Raw genomic sequence first — 21,337 nt, forward strand, 5'->3', positions numbered from 1 at the left:
TCCCTTTAAATTCACACCACCGAACCCCTCAATTCTTCGTTTCACAATACCCATTTGTCTAGCCCTATGTTTCCCCCAAATTAGTACCTTATCCAAAAAGTTCAATTTGAAGGTAACTGAACTATAACCCACATTCCCTTTTCAATTTTTTGTTCGTAAATTTTCTGTGATTGTGGAGTTTTCTGTGGGTGAGGGGTTATGATACGGGAAGGAGGGAGTGAGTGAGGGGTTAGTGGGGACCACTTAATTAAATATATTCTTAAACTTTTTTTATAAAAATTAAAATGATCATTTTGCCCCTGAGGAAAAAGACAAAATAGCAAGATTGTATAAGACAAATATAACCTGATTTCACTTTTAGACCAAAATGACAATAAAACTTAAACAACAGAGACCCGAGACCCAGATGCAAAAAGTTTAAGATTTGAATTAAAGTGACAAAAGTGACCAAAACTCAAGACCAAAATGGCAGTTTACTTTACTCTACCAAAACGCTATTTGTGAAAAAAAAAAAACTTTTGTACTAAAAAAACCCGTTCACCATACACCAATTCAAAGGCTCCTTATTGGGTCGGATTCATATCCGCTTCTGCCTGCCTGGGAGGGAAAACGAAAACTGAAAAGCTTCGACAACGACGTCAATGGCGAACTTGTCAAGCTTAGTTCACGAACTCCGTGAACGAATCGCTGCATCATCTTCAACACCTCCTAACAAATCAGACGATTCCTCTTTAGAGCTCCGATTTCGTACTGTTATCCCCAATCTCCTCCACGCCTACGTCGTTCCGTCTTCTTCAGGTTACTTTTTCACACTGCAATTATTCACTTACTGCATTTCATAGTTGCAAAATTAGGGAAACTTACAAAACTCAGCTAAGCTTCCTTGTTGTTGATTGTTTGTTTATAAATATAAATATAAATATAAATATAAATGAAGAGAGAGTATGATGATTGTTGAGAACTTGTTATATGTAGTGTCATTTGTTTGAATGTTTACTATCTGTTGGCTAAATATTTACAACTTCTGTTTTTAATCAATGTTGACTGGTTATGCCTATGACTCTTGTTCTTTCAGTTTTGTAGTTACTACCCTAGATTTTACATTCTTTTTGGTAGTATTGTTATTGTGCTTGATTTTAGGTTCGGTTTTGTTTGGGAATGAAGAAGGGATGTCAGCTGTTTGACTTTCTTTTATTTAATTTGGACATTAAGGATTCCAGTTTCTATACTGTTACATCACTATTATTATTTTTTTTAAACATGTTTTGTATATGCAGCAAATGAGAGGGAGGTGATTGCTATATTGAAGTTACTGACTCATACAGTCAAGAATTTTCCAGGAGTTTTCTTTCATGGAAAGGCCAGTGCAATTTTACCAATCATTTGTCGTATTATACCTTTCTTTGCCGAACCCTCATTCTGGTGAGTGATTGATCCTTCAAGTCAATATCTAGATGTGTCAATAGGATTCTTATGTTTTTTTTTTTTGAAATTATGTTACGGAAGTTCCTTTGTTAGTTCATCCGATCATCGTTCTGTTATTTGTTCCTTGTGCTAATTAAAATAGTAAATTAGTTGAAAACACGTGCTTTATGAACCGGACATCTAGCTTGTTTTGATGTTTCATCAAGATAGCTGATCATCATTTGAAATTATTTTAAGGGAACCTATAATAGTAGTCTAGTAGAATGCCTCTCCAATCTTTCTCACATACTGAATAGAATGTTTCAAGAACTATTCATTAGATCAAGCCATTAACACTCTTGTAATGATTGGTAGTGTTATTGTATCTTATGTTTCGGTTCTCATGTTGTGTTTATTATTATTGTTTGTGTTACTTCTCTTTATCCTAAATGAACTTCCATAAATGGCTTCTGGATAATCAATGTTCGTTTCACAGCGCTCGTCATGGAATAATCTTTGAAACACTCGGATCACTTCTATCCTTGCTCCGTACAGGAGATCGAGATGCATATCGTCAGTTTTTTGAAGATGTCATGGCAGTGGTTGAAGGTACAAAGCACAAACATACTTGACTATTGTTTCATTTCCATAAATTTTTCATTTTTTCTTCAGTTAATATGTATTTTTTACTTCTGTATAGATGTCCTGACTATAGCATCAGTATCAAATAACACAAGCGAACCAGAGCTGGAAGTGTCTCTGAGGTGCTTCAGTGGGTCCCTATCTGGAATTTCCCCCGACTCTATTGTCCTTGGTGATATCCCAGTATGCAACAATTCGGTTGATGGTATTGGTATTATGATCAACCTCACGGGACATACTAGGTGGCAGCCTTTTGCTACTTGGATTATTAGAGTTTCTTGTAAATGCTTGACCGAAGGAGCTCTAAATGTGGAAGGGCTAGTAAATGTGCCATTTGTTTTGGCTGCATGCAAGCTACTGTGCTATGGAGATGCTGCTCTGCAAATGGTTAGTTTGACTATATATGGTGTTTATCCTAATTCTTACATTAATCATAATATTAAGCTTCACCATTGGTTTTTAATAAACAAACATTATGTAGGCTTGCTTCGACTTGGTGCGCATCTTGGGAGCAATATTAAGTAGTGACATCATTCCTAGTGAAAACATGATTATGTTGATATCCACCATACTAAGCGAAGTGGAGGATGGGCTCCCTGTGTTCAGGTATCCATGTCACTGTCGGTTATGAGTTTTGTAGCTCTTTTTGTTTTGTATTATACTAAATATGGCAAATTGGGTGGGTAGTGTTGAACCGAATACACAAGTGATAATCAAAAACCAATTATTAATCAGACACTTCAAACTTGACTTTGAACACACAAAGTCGTGACTTCTCTGTTCGTAACCAAAATAAACAGAAGAAAACGAAACACACGTTCTAATTCTTGAATGTTACTTGCATAGAAAATAAACCATACATGAGAGATATAAATAAACCTAAGTCACCTGTCACCGACCTATTAATTCTACATAGACTACAACTATTAATTCTGAATAGACTACGACTAGGACATATTTGAAAACTAATTTAAATGTCAAACTAATTGACTCAACAGATAGATGTAACATAAACTTAGGATATTAATTAATATTATCTCTAGATCTCCTCCAACCACCCCTTTGAGATAGATCCGAACCACCCTAACATGTATCCAAATATAGCTTGACCTTTAATACTCTTATACTCCCTCTCGATATTTGCTTCCACCATGCCCATTGCTTCACAGAACTTCCTTAGCTTCTCTTTAGGCAAACCTTTAGTGAACATATCAGCAATCTGGTCCAAGGTATTGACATACTTGAAATCAATTTCACCATTTAGCACCTTCTCACATATAAAGCGATAATGCACTTCAATATGTTTCGTACGTGCATGAAAAGTGGGATTCTCTGCTAACAGTATCAAAGATATATAATCCCCAAACATAGTCACTTTTTTACTTATCTTTTGGTTCAATTCTTTCATCAGCTGGACTAACCAAACACATTCCTACGCTGCCATGGCTACTGCTCGATACTCTGCTTCGGTGAAAGCATGTATTTTGTGGAAGGTGGATGGAGTACAAACCTTGTATTCTTTCATCAGCTAGAACAATAAGAAACAATTGAACGAAAAACTTGAGAAGAGTGAAATTCAAAAAATACATTATTGTCAAGACAATTTTTGAACGGATAAAAGATTTTGTTTTAATTCAGGAACATGCAGAAAATCAGATAATTTAAATGTTTTGTTTGATGAATGGATTTTTGTGGAGCCAATGTGAAAAACAGGTAGAGAGTTACGTTACCAACAAGTAAGGAATCGTTAAAATAGTATGCTTCAGAGTTGTCCAAGCTAGATAGGTTTGGAGTGGCATGATGAGTTGCACCAGTGTCAGTCTTCCAAGCAGATCCAGATGATGAACCAGTATCCGAATATCGGATAAGATTAAGGAGGGGAGATTGAGATGGGTTGGACATGTGAAGAGGAGGCAAGCAACGACCCTAGTTAGAGTAGTGGAAACCATCACTGTAGATGGTAGGAGGGGTAGAGTATAGGAGTTCGTGGAGACGTAGGATTAAAGTTAACGAGTTTTAGGGGTTAGGTAAGATGTCGTTGGGTGTTGTTAAAGGGGGTATAGATTTGCCTACACTTTAGATGGTCTTGGAGGGTGATTGTTATACGATATGTATATGGATATGAGTATGTTTCTCTATGATGCTATATTTACCTTCACTCTACTGTTTTTTGCTTTTACCATTGCTTTTGTCTCGGGTAGTTCTAATACTTTTTTAGCGCTTGTGGAAGCAGCCTCTCTATCGTCAACGATAGGGGTAAGGTTTGCTTACATCCCACCCTCCCCAGACCCTGCCATTAGCTTTGCTACTTGTGGGATTTACTGGGTATTGTTGTTGTTGTTGTAGGGTGAGACTGGTTTGCCTGATTTGGGCAATGTGAAGGTAGATGGTTTACTCCACAATGGTTATAGTGACCATAGACTGTATTTTGAGTAGAGGTCCAAGAAAATTGGCGTGTACCACTGTTGTCTCTAGGGCGTTGATTGAATGCACCACGTGAAAAACCACAAGAACGCCTATCACCTCGATTGTTGTTGAAAGACCGAGATCCATAGTAAGCTTGCGGTCTTGGTGACGAGGTAAGATTAAACTGATAACCCAATTGGGAGGCCATTAATTGAATGTTTTGAAGCTGTTGTTGAAGTTGGTCAATATTAGGTTGTGTGACTGAAGGAGTAGCAGCCGAGAATGGTTGTGATGGTGGAGCAACATTGGCTAAAAAGGCTTGTGGATTTCAGTTCAAGATTCTGGTGATCACATAGTCATGGTCACATAGAAGACCATGGGCTTCGTGAAAGGAGACATGAGGTGATCGAGCCAGTAGGTTAGCTTTAAGGTCATTGTATTCCTCTTGAAGCCCTATAAGAGTTAACATCACTAAATCTTTGTCCTTTATCGGTTCTCCAATGTTGGCAAAGAGCAGTAGCATATTCTTGGGTTCAAGATTCTGGTGATCACATAGTCATATTCACATAGAAGACCATGGGCTTCGTGAAAGGAGATAGGAGGTGATCGAGCCAGTAGGTTAGCTTTAAGGCCATTGTATTCCTCTTGAAGCCCTGCAAGAGTTAGCATCACTAAATCTTTGTCCTTCATCGGTTCTCCAATGTTGGCAAAGAGCAGTAGCAAATTCTTGTGCTCTGCTGAGATAATCAACTGGCTTTTCATCACCTTCTGAGTTATTCGGAGAAGTTGATTCTTGAGGGTAAATTCATGAGATGCAGTGACAGGCGCATAGGCCCGTTCCAGGGAGAGCCAAACCGCTCTAGATGTTTTTCCCTGAATGTGTTGATATGAGTCTTCAGACACAGTAGAGATGATGAGTGTGCGGATGTGAGCATCGTTGGAAATCCACGGAGTATAACTGGGATTATCGGTTGTTGCAGCTTCAACTGTAACCTTCTGTTCTAGGCATGGAATCGTTCCATCCACATAACTGAAAAGATTGTGGGAGGTAAGAAACAATTCAATCATGGACCGCCAATAACCATAGTTGGTAGGTTTGAGAGTAAAAGCGAATTTTTGAGAGTTGTGAGTGGTTTTCTCCTGATTTGAAAAGGTTATTATGGCTGCCATGTAGGGGGCCTAGGGGCTGAAGTTTGCCGGAGATATCGTCGGCAGAAAAAAATTGATTGACAAGAGGTTGTCGGCAGTTTTAGGGTTAGTAAGATTAGGTCTGATTTGGCTCTGATACGGGATACCAAATCAGTTTATCAAAAGGTATCGTATATTGATTATGAAAAGGGATTACAACCAAAGGGTTGAGTTCATTTCAGAACTCTAAATAACTACAGAACTTTCAGAACTCCTAATAAACAATCATTTTATATATAAGTTTTTGTATTTAGGATCTTTTTATCATCTAGTATATGTATTTCTTTGATTACATACATGTTAAAAGTAGTATACATATGTTTAATTGCCAAAATTATATATATGTGTCATAACTAATTACATATATGTAAAAAAACTAGTTTACATATGTGTAATTATAAAATTACATATAAAAATGATAAAATTACTCTTAACATGTATGTAATCGTAAAAATACACATAATAAATGATAAAGTTATCCTAAACATAAAAATATATAAATAAAAAGATTGTTTATTAGGAGTTCTGCAAGTTCTGTAAATATTTATGGTTCTGAAATGATCCTGGCCCTACAACCAAATATATAAAGTGACTAATTACACTTAGATACCCTAGGCAATATAAAAACATTAATAAAATATAATGAACATAGCCGACATAGTCTAATGTGGAGCATGTCAATTGTCTTCTAATTTTATGCAGCTTGAGATAGTATGAAAACTCTCTAGACGTGTATTAACCGTCGTCGTCGGATCTTAGGCATTCAATTTTGCATTTAGTATCTCTTTCTGCTTCTAACTTAAATTGTTTAAAACTTTCAAATGCTTGTGACTTTTGCTTCAAATAATAAACCCTAACGAGTGTAATCATCAATAACGGTTATTAAGTACCTCATTCCCTTAATTGATGGTTGCTTGACGGGCCGTAAACATCACTGTGCACAAGTTCAAGTGGCTTCTTCGCTTGGTAACTTGAACTTTCAAATGGGAGTTGATGAGCTTTACCGTATTGCCATCCGCTGCACACCGTGTCGGTTTTTACATCAACTTTTGGTAAGCCGTCCACAAGTTTCTTTTTGATCATCATCTCTAATTTATCGTACACCGACTTGGTCTTTCTCCCTCTTATATCGGCTGTGATTTAGTCTCAAACTTGTCAAATATCATAACCTCTTTTGGTCCAAACACGACATATCAACCCGTGTCTGTGATTTGAGGGACCGATAGCAGGTTCTTCTTCATTCCTGGGACGTGGAAAACATTATCCCTTGGTTTTAAAAAGCGAGAGGCGCACAAAAGCGACGAGGTCTAAAAATGAGGCGCGGAACGCAAATCGCAAAAGCGGTGGGCTTTTCGTACCCGAGGGGCAAGAAGATTATATAAATTTTTATATATATCCCATAGGTTTTTAGCATCCCTTATCTGCCACAAAATTAGCGAGTTGATGCATTTTTACAGGGGTGGGTGCTTTCAACTATTGAATGCATTATGTCACCCTCACCGCTATATATTTTATTGCCTGCATAGAACACTTGTAACAATAACCATATTTTGCAGAGACATAATGTACGATGCTTCCTTGGGTGGATGTCTTCAGTCACTATATTCTTGTTGTGCTGATGATGTTATCAAGCTGACAGCTGGTGATATAGTCAGTGTCTTTTCGGAGTCAATGCAGAAGACTAGAAGTCCTGATCTCAAGGTATATTCGTGATTATTATTACAAGGAATTGAGGATCAACTGACTCATGGACTTATATTTGTTAGGAAATATTTGTATTTATATCTTTTTCGTCTTCCTTTGTTATCTTTTCCAGGCTGCATTATGTGGTGCATATGTTCGAATTGCGAAACTATGCCCCCTTCATATCTGGAAGCCTGAATTACTATTGAATATTCTTTGTTCTCCAAAACCTTATTATGGGTTGGTTGATTGCTTTGAAGTGGCTCTATCTATTCTTGATCCTTATCTTGTTGGAGAGACGGATAACGGACAAGACTGTTCATACGCGTCACTATCAGTAACCAGTGGATGTGAACCAGGAAGCATTGGAGAAAAAAGACCACTTCATCCTCCAGATGTTCTAAATGCTAAGCGACAAAAATTAGACAACTCTGAAAATTTCAAGCCCACTTCAGAAAATTATTCAAAAATGGAATATGCTGAACATGTGTGGTCTTCACTTCTTTCTTTTATTGAATACCTAGAACCGCCAGGTGGCCAAGCGAACGTGTTAGAAAAACCAGAAACTTATTTGACAGCTCTTAGCATGCTCTGCATTGTTTTGTGCAAATACCCTCGTACGAAACTGTCACATCAAATCTCTCGCCAGATGCTTGGATGGATTCCTTGGATTTGTGAGCAGGTGTGTGTGTATATATATGTACAGTAATCTACAAAACCAGTTTTTTTCCGTAATCTAAATGACGACTACTTCTTGCAGGCAAAGCAAGAAAAACTAACTGGAGTGGATTTACCTATCTATCTTGAAGCACTTAGCTGCTTACTGCTAAAACAGAGTAAGAGGCTGTTTGTTTTTCACTTCTTAAGGTCTGAAATTTGAAACCAAATCTGAACGTTAGGAGCTAGCATCATAAGCCTGGGTGTTGAACCATTAAGAAACGAGAATGTTTGAAAAGTAAGCTGATATAGCCATATAGGTGACGTTCATTTTCTCTCTGAGATGTAATGTACGTGTCTTGATAAGAACGACAACTAATTGTACACAAATTAAATACAAATTCAGTTAGCTCGTAAGTAAGTTGGATTAAATACTTTAAACCATTTTTAGTAACCAATCTGGATGCATAATATGCTGGAGTTATATATTCTACACTTGCAAATTGAGATAATAATATCACATCTAAAGAGCTTTTCCACTTCAGTACGCACACACATATGTACACAAGAACAACCTTACCCGGTAAATCCCACAAATAGCAAAGCTATTGGTATGGTCTGGGGAGGGTGAGATGTTGGTTCTCATTATCTCTATCCATAGGGATAGAGAGGCTGCTTCCAGAGGACCCCCAGCTCCAGAGACAAACATTAGACAAACGAGAACCAAAAAAAAAAAATTCTATAAACAGGGAGCTATGTAAAAAAAAATAATAAAAAAAATAGAAAAATCTATAAACAAAGAGCTACTACATAACAAAAGAATCAATGGAGAGGTAACATAGTGAAATATATCACAAGACCACATATAAGCACATATGAAAAACACAAACAATGAAGATCCATCTATACTCATTGGCGAAGGATAAGAGGGGCGGGGAGGGGCGCCCGCCCCCCCGAATTTTTCGCTCAGTAGTGTTATATATGTAGTTTTCGTATAGAAATTTATGGGTATATACGTTTTCGCCCCCCGGTTCTGTAGAAATTTTTTGGTATATACGTTTTCGCCCCCCCCCCCCCCCCCCGGCCGAAAAATTCAAGCTTCGCCACTGTCTATACTATAAGGAAATCTACGCCTCTACCCCAATCCTTAGACCTAAAGGTGCTTCTCTCTAAAAGTCCTTAACCTTAATCCTACGCTTCCATAAACCCCTATCCTGGACCATGTATGTGTGTGTGTGTGTATATATATATATAGGGTCAGGATTTAGGGAAAACGATGAAAAGTGTGAGAACGGTGAGAACGATTTTGGTGTTGACATGTGGCATTGATGCTAAATTACACTAAGGGTAATATTGTCAAAAAACCCACTCACATGAACTGGGTGTTCAAATAAAACGCCATAAAAACACCCAATTCAGAAAAACGCCATGAAAATACCCAGTTAAAAACGCCATAAAACACCTAGTTCAGAAAAACGCCATGAAAAACTCAGTTGAAAACGCCATAAAACACTCAGTTCAGAAAAACGCCATGAAAAAACCTAGTTAAAACGCCATAAAAACACCTAGTTCAGAAAAACGCCATGAAAATACCTAGTCTAAAACGCCATAAAACACCCAATTCAGAAAAATGCCATGAAAATACCTAGTCTAAAACGCCATAAAACACCCAGTTTAGAAAAACGCCATAAAAACCCCGTTCATCATTTTTTTCGAAAAGTATATCAATAGTATACTAGTTGGAAAGATTAAAAAACACTGAGTTTTATGGTGTAATTTTTTTAGAAAAATAATCACGTATAAAAAAGTTATTGGCGTTTAAATATGATGGGGGAAAATGGCATGTGATTAGCATGTGCACCCTTGTTTGGATCTTCCAATTTTACCCCTCCTGGTAGTTATAAGGTTCCCATTATTTACAAAAATGCCACCGCATCATCTTAGCCACAAATTACAAAGATCTTATGGCTGAAAATCGTTCTCACTGTTCTCACACTTTAAATCGTTTTCTCTTGATCCCATTCCTATATATATATATATATATCTCTAAAACCGTGGTTCTTGTTTTAGGGTTTCTTTACGTGAAAGATGAACATTTTAGAGACGGTGGTAATGCTGCAAATTTAGTGCAGTTAGTGTTGAAGATCTGTTGGGATCATCATCCTTCATGGAAAACAAAATGTCTCTGCCTTAAGATTATTCCGTTGATGGGATGTTTTCCTCAAAGTGGGAGTGATTTAGGTATATTGGACTTGGGTCTTCAGGATGAAGCAGAAGACGTTAGAAGTGAAGCCGTCATTGCTATGCCGTTGATTGCCCTTCTGTTCAGATTTGATACCCTGCCACAGATTGTTAAGAGATTAGAGTAAGCAAATTTATTTATAGTCATTTTGCAATGCCATTTTCTCAATTATATTCTGCTTATGTAAATGTCAGGTGTCTGTCAAAAGAGAAGAATGAGAAAGTTAAGAAATCCATAACCATCTCTCTCGGTTATTTGGCATGTCTATGCGGATCTTGTCATGACACAAAAAGTTCTTTTGAAAACAACTGCAAATTATTCTTAAAAGAAAACAACAAACAGAGTTGGGCCTGGGATCAGCTATCGCGAGGATTTTGGTGCTCAACGTGTGACAAAAATGCCATTCACGACCATGAATCGTTTTCAGTAATACCCCAACTCCAAAATATGTTGGATTGTGATTATTCATGTCTTACCCGACTCTTTTTCACTCTTGTTTACGATGAATCTGAAGAAGTTCAGATCTCATGTGTGGCAATAGTCGGGCGGATCCTCTTCCACATGGATCTAAATACTTTACATGAAACAGAAATCGAGTGGATAAAAGCATTTGATTACCTACTGCTTCATCGAAAAAAGTCTGTGAGAGAAGCATTCAGTGGACAGATTGGCTGTTTCGTTGAGCATCATATACTTTCTGGTTTGTTTCTCAATGAGCATATATTTTTTGATAAGATTAAAAATGGGTGTGAAGCAGCGAATGATCCAGAAGTATTTGAAACTCTTCTAGAAGCAACAGCAGGTATCATGGTTGCAGCAGATATAAATGGTCAACTCTTCTTATCTTCTCTCCTTTTATTGCTTGATCAACTTGACAATCCATATGTGACTGTGAGAATGTGTGCATCTAAAATGATACACAGATCTTGCTTCTTCCATCTTAATGGAGGTTTGAAGCAAATTCTTGCTAAATCTATTCATATACGCAACAAAGTATACGGTTATCTATCATTGCGGCTTGCTAATAGACCAAAAATGGTTGAAGAATTTGCAGCAACTCTTCTTGAGGTTAAAGCTACAGAACTTGTTAAAAAAATGGTTCCTGTGGTTCTTCCAAAGCTTGTGATTGCTCAGGAGGATGATGATAAAGCTGTGGTTACCTTATTTGAGTTGGCCAAATGGTTGAATACAGATATGGTTCAACTTATAGTCAACTGGCTACCAAAAGTTCTTGCTTATGCTCTTTATCAAGCAGATGGGCACAAATTAGACTGTGCTTTGCAGTTTTATCGTGATCAGACAGGCTCTGATAAGAAAGAAATATTTGCAGCTGCTTTACCTGCGCTTTTGGATGAACTCATCTGTTCTGTGGATGTTGATGATTCCGTTGATAACAGCATAAGGTAATATGTCTCATGTCCATTTAATTTCTAAGTTAGTTAACTGCAGTATTTTTCCTTGTTAAAATTTCAGAGTAAACATGCATCCAAATTCCAAATCACTGGCCATTGAAATGTTTAGAGGACATTTACTTATGAATGGTTTGATTTGTTTATTTTTTTTTTGGGTAAAGGGTTACCCCTGGTGAATTTTATAAATAACTCAAATCAGTACAAGGGTATGCCAGAGTGACATACCAACTAGACTCCACAAACCGAAGCCTAGGGAATAAAACCAAGTCAAAACACAACCCAGAAAAACAAACGACCAAACAAACAAAAGCAAACACACACAGCCACGAGCCACAAACTCGAAGAACTAAAGCATCAAGCACTTGACATCTAACCCGGGTCACCCACTTGTTCACTTGCAGCGATCTCCCAAGTCTTTAACATCCGGTCCACTTTGGAGTCACCTTTAAACTCGAAACCCATGAGCCGTAACCTGACAATGTTCTTGATCCTCACAACCACCGACTCAACTTTAGCTTGGTCATTGGAAAACAAGCAATTGTTCCTTTCAAGCCATATAAAGTAAGTAGTCGCCGCAATGACCAATTTGCAAACAATGTGATCTACCTTTTTAGACGAAGCATGAACAAACATCCAATCCATAACGGATTGCCAAGAGTCATCAATCTGATCCAACGATGCCATCGCCTTGATATCATTCCATACCTTTGAGGAAAACGAACACCTAAAGAACAAATGGTCTCTAGAATCACGATTATTCCTGCACAAGGGGCAACACATAAGGTTAAGGTTAGTAGCGCTACCCACTTCCCATACCGCCAACCTATCTTGAGTTTTCAGCTTATTCTTGATCACCAACCATAAGTGAAATGAGTGTCTTGGGATACACTGGGAAAACCACACTCCATTAAACCACGGTACAATACTTTCACGATGTCTCACCACATTCCAAACCTCCAATGACCGAAAGGAACAACTCTTACCCTCCAAGTCTCTCCAAACTGTCCGATCTAGCATGTCATGGCTCAATTGTGGAACCTCCAGATTGATCAACACCGGAAAGAGATTATACCAAGCAACTGGCCATTTCCATTGCCCATTACCGTCAATCAGGTCCGCAACGGTAGAAGACATAGAGAACCCCGCCTGGGCAATACGTCTAGGCGTTATAAAAGCGCTAAGAGGGCTAAGGTGGCACCAATTATCAGTCCACATCTTGGTTTGACGCCCACTTCTAATCTCCTTCCATATGTACGGACGAACACTACCTCGGATGGCTAACAGTTTTCTCCATCCCCAGCTGACACTCCCACGGGGGTTAACGTCCCAAAAGCTGCGATCATTCAGCTTATGAGCATAAATCCAATCAACCCATAGGGACTTCCTTCGAGTAACAATGCTCCAGATATGGCTGGTCATCAGAGCCTTATTAACGTCTGATATACTTCGAATACCAAGGCCGCCTTCCGTTTTGGGCAAACAGACATCCGACCACGCCACTTTGGCCTTAGCTCTACCCTGCGAACCCGCATTCCATAAGAACCTCCTCATAAATTTCTCAAGATCGTGAATAACTCGAGCCGGGATAATGAAGACCGACGCCCAATAAATATGCATGGATGAAAGCACTGAGTTAATAAGTTGTAACCTACCCGCAAAGGACAAAGACTTGTTAAGCCAACTATCAATTTTCTTTTCCATACGCTCAACTAGGGGTTTACAATCTTTATGTATCAGCTTTGTTGAAATTAACGGGTGAATAAAAAATGCAGCTACAGGGAAAGCCATGTGCAGGTTAACTTCTGACCCTTTTTGACCAATACGAAAAAAGTCAACCTGTTATGGTCCGTTGTTACTCAACCTGCCTGCCCGTCCAAATTAGGAATCTGCATGTCTTCAAATCATCAACTCTCTTTCTTCCTTTTTGCACTACAATTCTATAATTTTCTTTTGGGAAGCTTTTTCTTGTCATCACCCATTTCAAATAAATAAGAAACTGTTCATAACTAACTTCATTGGTGAAATAGCTTTTATCTATAAACTTCATTCCAATGTAATTTTTAGTTTTCTTTTGGTAAATAATGAGAAGTTATTTAATAACCATTGTCTGTTTATTATACCTCAAGATGACTGTAGGTCTTGATTTCCAGTCACTTCACTGTTCCTTTGCTGGTTCACAGGTTATCAAGGGTGCCTCAAATGATTAAAGAAATTGCAAAAATTTTGACAGGAGATGAGGATCTTCCGGGATTTTTAAAGAATCATTTTGTTGGTCTTCTTAACAGCATTGACCGGAAGATGCTTCACGCAGATGATATTTCACTTCAAATACAAGCAACTAAACGTATAGAAATGTTGATCAATATGATGGGTTCCCACCTCAGCACATATGTACCAAAACTCATGGTTCTTCTTATGCATGCAATTGATAAAGAACCCTTGCAGAGTGACGGGCTTGCTGTCTTACATTGTTTTATTAAACAATTGGTCAAAGTATCCCCTTCTAGCACTAAACATGTAATATCTCAGGTTTTTGCTGCACTTATCCCCTTACTTGAGAAACAAAAGGAACGTTCTTCTTTGCATATGATCGAAATTGTTAAAATTCTCGAAGAACTTGTTTTCAAGAATAAATCGGTTCTAAAACATAATATCTATGAATTTCCTCCTCTGCCCAACATTCCCGCCCTTGCAGAAGTGAACAAAGTAATAGATGAAGCACGTGGGGCCATGTCTCTAAAGGATCAGTTGCTAGATATTGTTGAGGGTTTGAACCATGAAAACTTAAATGTTAGGTATATGGTAGCCTGTGAGTTAAGTAAACTGCTAAAACTGAAAAGGGATGATGTCACAGTTATGGTTAACGGGGAAGGAGATTCAGATATAGACGTTTTGAGCTCGTTGATTACATCTTTACTTAGAGGTTGTGCAGAAGAATCTAGAACTGCAGTTGGACAACGGCTAAAGTTGGTATGTGCTGATTGTCTAGGATTGCTTGGAGCCGTTGATCCTGCCAAAGTTAAAGGGTCATCAAATCAACGATTCAAAATCGCGTGTTCAGATGACGATTTAATCTTCGAGTTGATTCATAAGCATTTGGCTCGGGCTTTTAGAGCAGCACCCGACACCATAATTCAAGATTCAGCTGCTCTAGCTATCCAGGAGCTGTTAAAGATTGCTGGTTGTGAGGCATCTCTTGATGAGAACGTTTCAACTTCTCGGATTGCAAAAGTCAACGAGTCAACTAAGATGGAAGGGAGGGGTCAGAGATTATGGGACCGGTTTTCTAATTATGTTAAAGAGATAATTGCTCCTTGTTTAACCTCGAGGTTCCAGCTTCCAAGTGTTTCCGATTCTTCATCTTCTGGTCCTATTTACCGGCCTTCTTTGTCGTTCCGTAGATGGATCTTCAATTGGGTCAAAAAACTTATTGTGCATGCAAACGGTTCAAGAGCAAGCATTTTTAATGCTTGTCGAGGTATTGTACGCCATGATATGCAAACCGCAACATATCTGCTACCATACTTGGTATTAGATACTGTATTACATGGTACCGAGGAGGCCCGACATGGAATAACTGAAGAAATTCTTTCAGTTCTTAATGCTGCAGCTTCTGAGAATAGTTCTGGTCAAAGTGAAGTTTGCATTCAAGCTATTTTTACTCTTCTCGATAATCTTGGACAGTGGGTCGATGATATCGGACAAGAACTTGCACTATCTCAGTCCAATTCAAAGCAGAAATTAAAGGATCATGGTGCAAATTACTCAATGGATTTAGACCACTTATCTCTGCAGTGCAAACATGTCTCAGAGCTTTTGTATGCGATCCCAAAAGTGACCCTTGCTACGGCCTCATTTAGGTGTCAGGCTTATGCTCGGTCTTTGTTGTACTTTGAGTGTCACGTGCGTGAAAAGTCAGGATCGTTCAATCCATCGGCTGAAAAGAGTGGGGTTTTTGAGGATGAAGATGTATCATTTTTAATGGAAATCTACAGTGGTCTGGACGAGCCAGATGGTTTGTCGGGTTTGGCATCTCTACGTAAATCAAAAAGCTTGCAAGATCAGCTTCGAATTAATAAAAAAGCTGGAAACTGGGCTGAAGTTTTGACATCTTGCGAACAGGCTTTACAGATGGAATCGACTTCTGTTCAGAGGCATTCAGATGTCCTTAATTGCTTGATCAATATGTGTCATTTACAGGCAGTGGTTACGCATGTTGATGGATTAATATCTCGGATTCCTCAATACAAAAAGACATGGTGTATGCAAGGGGTTCAGGCAGCTTGGAGGCTTGGCAGATGGGACTTAACTGATGAGTATCTTGACGGTGCTGATGAAGAAGGTTTACTTTGTAGTAGCTCAGAGAGTAATGCTTCATTCGACATGGATGTTGCTAAGATCCTTAGAGCAATGAGGATGAAAGATCAGTTTTCTGTTGGTGAGAAAATTGCATTATCAAAACAAGCTCTCATAGCTCCTCTAGCTGCTGCTGGCATGGATTCATACACACGAGCGTACCCTTATGTTGTCAAGCTTCACGTGCTACAGGAACTTGAGGATTTTCATTCTATTCTTAATGGTGAATCTTTCTTGGAAAAGTCATGCGTTGGTCAACCAGACTTCTTCAAAGTAACCGAAAACTGGGACAACCGACTCAGATTCACCCAACCGTCTCTCTGGACACGCGAACCACTTTTGGCTTTTCGGAGACTGGTTTTTGGGGCGAGTGGTCTTGGTGGTCAAGTTGGAAACTGTTGGATACAGTATGCAAAGCTCTGCCGTTCGGCTGGTCACTATGAGACTGCTAACCGAGCCATTTTAGAAGCCATGGCATCAGGTGCAGCTAATGTTCACATGGAAAAGGCTAAGCTTTTATGGAGCACGAGACGGTCTGATGGTGCTATAGCGGAGTTGCAGCAATCACTAATAAACATGCCTGTTGAAGTGATCGGCTCTGCTGCAATGTCATCAATTACTAGCCTTTCATTGGTTCCTTTAAACCAACCACCTTTACCTTGCAACACTCAAACATCAAATGAGAATCGTGATGTTGCGAAAACACTTTTGCTATATTCGAGGTGGATTCATTATACTGGACTGAAGCAGAAGGAAGACGTGATTGGTCTTTTTGCTAGGGTGAGAGAACTGCAGCCCAGATGGGAGAAAGGGTATTTTTATGCAGCTAAGTATTGTGATGAGGTGCTTGTTGATGCAAGAAAACGACAAGAAGAAACTTCTGATGTGGGTCCCAGGATGATGGGCTCTTCAACTTCTAATACCTTGTCTTCTAGAGGTTCTAATGCTGAAAAGCCTTGGTTGTACTTAGTTCCTGACGTCTTGTTATTCTATGCTAAGGGGCTTCATAGAGGCCATAAGAATCTCTTTCAAGCCCTTCCGAGGTTGTTGACACTATGGTTCGAGTTCGGTAGCATTTATCAGAGGAAAGGTTCGTCATCCCATAAAGATTTGAAAGCTGCTCACGGGAAGGTAGTTTTTTCCTTGTATTTTTTAATAGCCAAGTGATATATTTACATCCTCTCTTCTTTACTGGCAGGTGATGGGCATTATGCGTGGGTGTTTGAAAGACTTGCCTACCTACCAATGGCTGACAGTTCTACCTCAATTGGTTTCAAGAATCTGCCACCAAAATGATGAAATTGTGCGACTGGTCAAAGCCATAATCACCTCTGTTCTTCAGCAATATACACAACAAGCTCTTTGGATTATGGCAGCTGTTTCAAAATCAACAGTTCCTTCAAGACGCGAAGCGGCTGCAGAGATTATAAATAATGCACGAAAAGGGTTCAATCAAGGAGCACCTAACACTTTGTTTAGTCAGTTTGCCAGCCTAATTGACCATTTAATTAGGCTATGCTTTCATGCAAGTCAATCCAGGTCAGCAACAATCAACATTTCTACCGAATTTAGTGCCCTCAAAAGGATGATGCCATTGGAAATTATTATGCCTACTCTAGGTTCAATTAACGTTAATCTCCCCACTTATGGTACAAGTACAACAGGATTTTTCTCAGCTACCGATCTTCCTACTATTACGGGAATAGCAGATGAAGCTGAGGTTCTTTCATCACTTCAACGGCCAAAAAAGGTAAGCTGCACTTAAGCACCATGTCAGCTGTGACATCATCATTTTCACTAGTTACCAGACTCTTATATTTATTTATATAACCTTAAAATGAAATGTCGGTGGCATAGGCCAACGACAAAAAAGACATAACTGCCCCTAAGGTTTCAAACTTGACAAAAAAGCTCTTAAAGTTTCAAAATTAACATTTGCACCCCTAAACTTTCTAAAAACTTTATAAAATGTCATTTTTATCCCCTTAAGTTTTAACTTTTTAAATCTACCCCCTCCCCTCTATTTTCATTCTTTAGCTTAAAAGAAAAAAAGAACTATTTTCTCAATTTCTTATTTTTATGTACGTGTCGGTATAAATTCACGTTTTAATGTAAATTTTTTCAGAAACGAGTCAGGTCAAATATAATGCGTTTTCATGCTTGTTTTTATGTACGTTTTTAGTTGGTCTACGTTTTGACATTTTAATGTATGCGTCGTTATAAATTTACGTTTTAATGTGAACGCTATAAATTCACGTTTCTATATATATATATATTTTTTGAAAACGAGTCTGGTCAAATATAATATGTTTTCATGCTTATTTTTGCGTACGTTTTCGGCTGGTCTACATTTTGACGTAAACTGTGTTTGGAAACGAGTCGGGTCAAATATAATACGTATTCAGTCGACATTATAAATTCAAGCTATTGTACGCTTTGGTGCCGCAAAGTCTTGATGCAAACTGTGGAACCCTCACTAAACGAACCAACTCGGGTTTGATTCCATTTCTTTTGTAACCGCAATGCCTTAGATTGGATACATCGAAACACGCGTTTTTATATGGTTAACACATAACATAACCTGTCACCAACTATAAACAAGTAAGACGTTGCCATAGCAAGGCGAGGTTTATGACAAAAATCTAGTTACCATTAAAATTAAAGTTTCTGAAACTTTGACGGGTTTTTCTGGCTTAAAATATTTTTGCCAAGATGTTACTCTACCGTATTGTGTTGATTCTCTCTTTCTACCGTATTGTGTTGATTCTCTCTTTCTACAGATTATTCTACTAGGAAGCGATGGTGTGAAGCGGCCATTCTTGTGCAAACCAAAGGATGACCTCAGGAAAGATGCAAGAATGATGGAGTTCAACGCGATGATAAATCGGTTATTATCCAAGTGCCCGGAAAGCCGTAGAAGGAAGCTTTATTTGCGTACATTTGCTGTGATTCCATTAACAGAGGATTGTGGGATGGTAGAATGGGTCCCACACACCCGTGGCCTTCGACATATTCTTCAAGACATATATATAAGCTGTGGCAAGTTTGATCGGCAGAAGACTAACCCTCAAATCAAGCGTATATACGATCAATGCCAGGGTAAAATGGCTGAAGATGAGATGTTGAAGAATAAAATTCTTCCCATGTTCCCCCCTGCTTTCCACAAGTGGTTTTTAAACACCTTTTCCGAACCTGCAGCTTGGTTTAGGGCACGTGTTGCTTATGCACACACTACTGCTGTTTGGTCAATGGTTGGGCATATCGTTGGCCTTGGAGACCGTCATGGAGAAAATATTCTTTTTGACTCAACCACAGGTGACTGTGTTCATGTTGATTTCAGTTGCTTATTTGACAAAGGCTTACAACTTGAGAAGCCCGAACTCGTACCGTTCAGGTTGACGCAGGTAAGTATCTGAAACTACACCTGTTTCTTTGTTGCCCACATTTGTTTTTTAAGTTATTTATGGTTAACATGATAGATAAACTGTGATATACACACATTTATTTATGTATAGATTTCATTTAATGAATTCGGGTAGTCAGATTTTTGTAGTCAAACTGGAACCACTTAAAGCTTGTATGCTGCATTTCCATGAGAATCAGAAATGTTAACGAGATCTGAAACCTTGTTTATGGTATGTTTCGTGCAGAATATGATTGATGGGTTGGGGATTACAGGGTATGAAGGCACCTTTTTGAAGGTTTGTGAGATTACACTTTCAGTACTAAGGGAACACAGAGAAACTTTAATGAGCGTTCTCGAGACTTTCATCCATGACCCGCTTGTAGAGTGGACTAAAACCCATAAATCGAGCGGAGTAGAGGTCCAAAACCCTCATGCTCAGGTTTGATCTTCGTATTCAGTTTTATAAACAAGTTTTGCTTACAATTCATAAAGAGAGAAAATATATTCCATTGCATAATTTTGTTGTTATGCCGTTCAAAAGTGATATATTGGAACTAATTGTTACTTTTTAATAATAAAATTCAGCGAGCCATAAGCAATATCGAAGCACGATTGCAAGGTATTGTTGTTGGTGTGGGAGCAGCACCATCGTTGCCCCTTGCTGTAGAAGGGCAAGTTCGTCGATTAATTGCTGAAGCAGTTTCACATAAAAACCTTGGGAAAATGTATATCTGGTGGATGCCTTGGTTCTAAAATCATTTATCAAGCCCAGGTATGCAGCATTGCCGTCTGTACTCCCACAGTTTCTTATTTGAGCAAATAAACTTCAAGTCTTGACAATTTAGAGGTGTTCATGGCAGTTTAATCAAACATATAGGTTCAGCATTCACATGATAGAAAAAACCTGTTGTTTCGGGTCAGTTAGGGGGTTACTTTTGAGATTATCGATATTTTCCTTCTTTTTCTTGTCCAATTTAACATAAAGATGCTTACAGGATAGACAAGGTGAGAAATGGCATCTGATTTGGCAGGCGTCCATGGCGTTGATTGATGTGAGAAATCGCCTAGTTTGTATACTCAGCGCTGTACAATTTCCTGGTTGTTTAAACTTGTATACAAGTTACAGGTGATGAAAGTACGACCGAAGCGACAGCTGAATACCGCTGGCCATAAGGCAATTTTGCAGGTGAAAATGTTACCACCAACTCTCTAGCCTATGGGTTTTCTTGTACATGTTTTGGTGTAATGTACATGTTTTTCTTTCAAACATTGCATACAAGTAGCCAAAAATACTAAAAATTGTCTCTCTGTTCCTTATAACGCCATTATAGTCTCATTGATTCAAAACTTCGATATATATAACACACACAGGGGAAGTGTGTTTTCATCCATTAGAAGCGACCATTACCAAGGTGCAGCCCCGGTCCAAAATGAATATGTACAGTTAGTTTTTTAAATGGTTATTAATTTAGGCCAATATAAATATAAATAATATATAATATAATTTTAAAGAATATGACATAATTAATTATAATATCAAATCTTATGGTCCGGTCTAGTTTTAGATGGTCAGTTTGCACTATAAACCGTAAACCAAACCGTTTGCTACGGTTTGAAACCGACCAAACTGAAAGTTAAGAAAGGAAACAGACCGTGAAACCAAAACTGTGGAGCGGTTTTATGGTTTGAAACTTCGGAAACCGACCGACTGAAAGTTAAGAAAGGAAACCGAGTGAAACCAAAAATTGTTGATTGATTTTGACAGTTTTAAATCAAACTGTGAATATTCACTAGCTTCAAACATCACTACTTTCTTTATAAAAACCCATTGATATTTATCCTTACAATTGTCGATACATTTTAGTCAGGTCCCATTTTTATATAAATTCCTTTGAATTTAATGTAGTAATTTATATTGGCCATCAAAGTCATCTATGCGAT

The 21,337-nt window shown here is 38.4% G+C and overlaps 1 protein-coding gene across 4 annotated transcripts; it reads left to right on the forward strand.

The window, feature by feature from the left end:
- The first annotated feature begins 558 nt into the window (after positions 1-558).
- LOC110940612 (serine/threonine-protein kinase ATR) lies at positions 559-20,787 on the forward strand. Of its 4 annotated transcripts, XR_002593346.2 has the most exons (17): positions 559-798; positions 1,278-1,422; positions 1,901-2,013; positions 2,105-2,433; positions 2,528-2,652; positions 7,197-7,341; positions 7,457-8,005; positions 8,084-8,159; positions 10,051-10,345; positions 10,417-11,625; positions 13,815-17,121; positions 17,189-17,740; positions 18,771-19,394; positions 19,641-19,835; positions 19,982-20,168; positions 20,257-20,312; positions 20,392-20,787. XR_002593346.2 is itself a non-coding variant. In XM_022182164.2 (16 exons), the coding sequence occupies exons 1-15, from the start codon at positions 642-644 to the stop codon at positions 20,147-20,149; spliced, it is 7,989 nt and encodes a 2,662-aa protein (XP_022037856.1). In that variant the 5' UTR covers positions 559-641; the 3' UTR covers positions 20,150-20,168; positions 20,392-20,787. The 4 variants fall into 4 exon arrangements, 2 of the variants coding, with proteins under 2 accessions (XP_022037856.1, XP_022037857.1); XM_022182164.2 differs by lacking the exon at positions 20,257-20,312; XR_004893304.1 differs by lacking the exons at positions 19,641-19,835; positions 19,982-20,168; positions 20,257-20,312; positions 20,392-20,787 and having other exon boundaries at positions 17,189-17,529; positions 17,610-17,740; positions 18,771-18,787.
- Positions 20,788-21,337: the final 550 nt, after the last annotated feature.

This window comes from Helianthus annuus, chromosome 5 (assembly GCF_002127325.2).
Source record: "Helianthus annuus cultivar XRQ/B chromosome 5, HanXRQr2.0-SUNRISE, whole genome shotgun sequence".
Taxonomy (NCBI): Eukaryota; Viridiplantae; Streptophyta; class Magnoliopsida; order Asterales; family Asteraceae; genus Helianthus; species Helianthus annuus.

Excerpts from the sequence above, each read along its gene's own strand:
- LOC110940612 (XM_022182164.2), top strand. The coding sequence starts at position 642 with ATGGCGAACTTGTCAAGCTTAGTTCACGAACTCCGTGAACGAATCGCT. Across the intron at positions 2,434-2,527 it reads GAGATGCTGCTCTGCAAATG|GCTTGCTTCGACTTGGTGCG; the intron begins GTTAGTTTGACT and ends AACATTATGTAG. Across the intron at positions 10,346-10,416 it reads CAGATTGTTAAGAGATTAGA|GTGTCTGTCAAAAGAGAAGA; the intron begins GTAAGCAAATTT and ends TGTAAATGTCAG.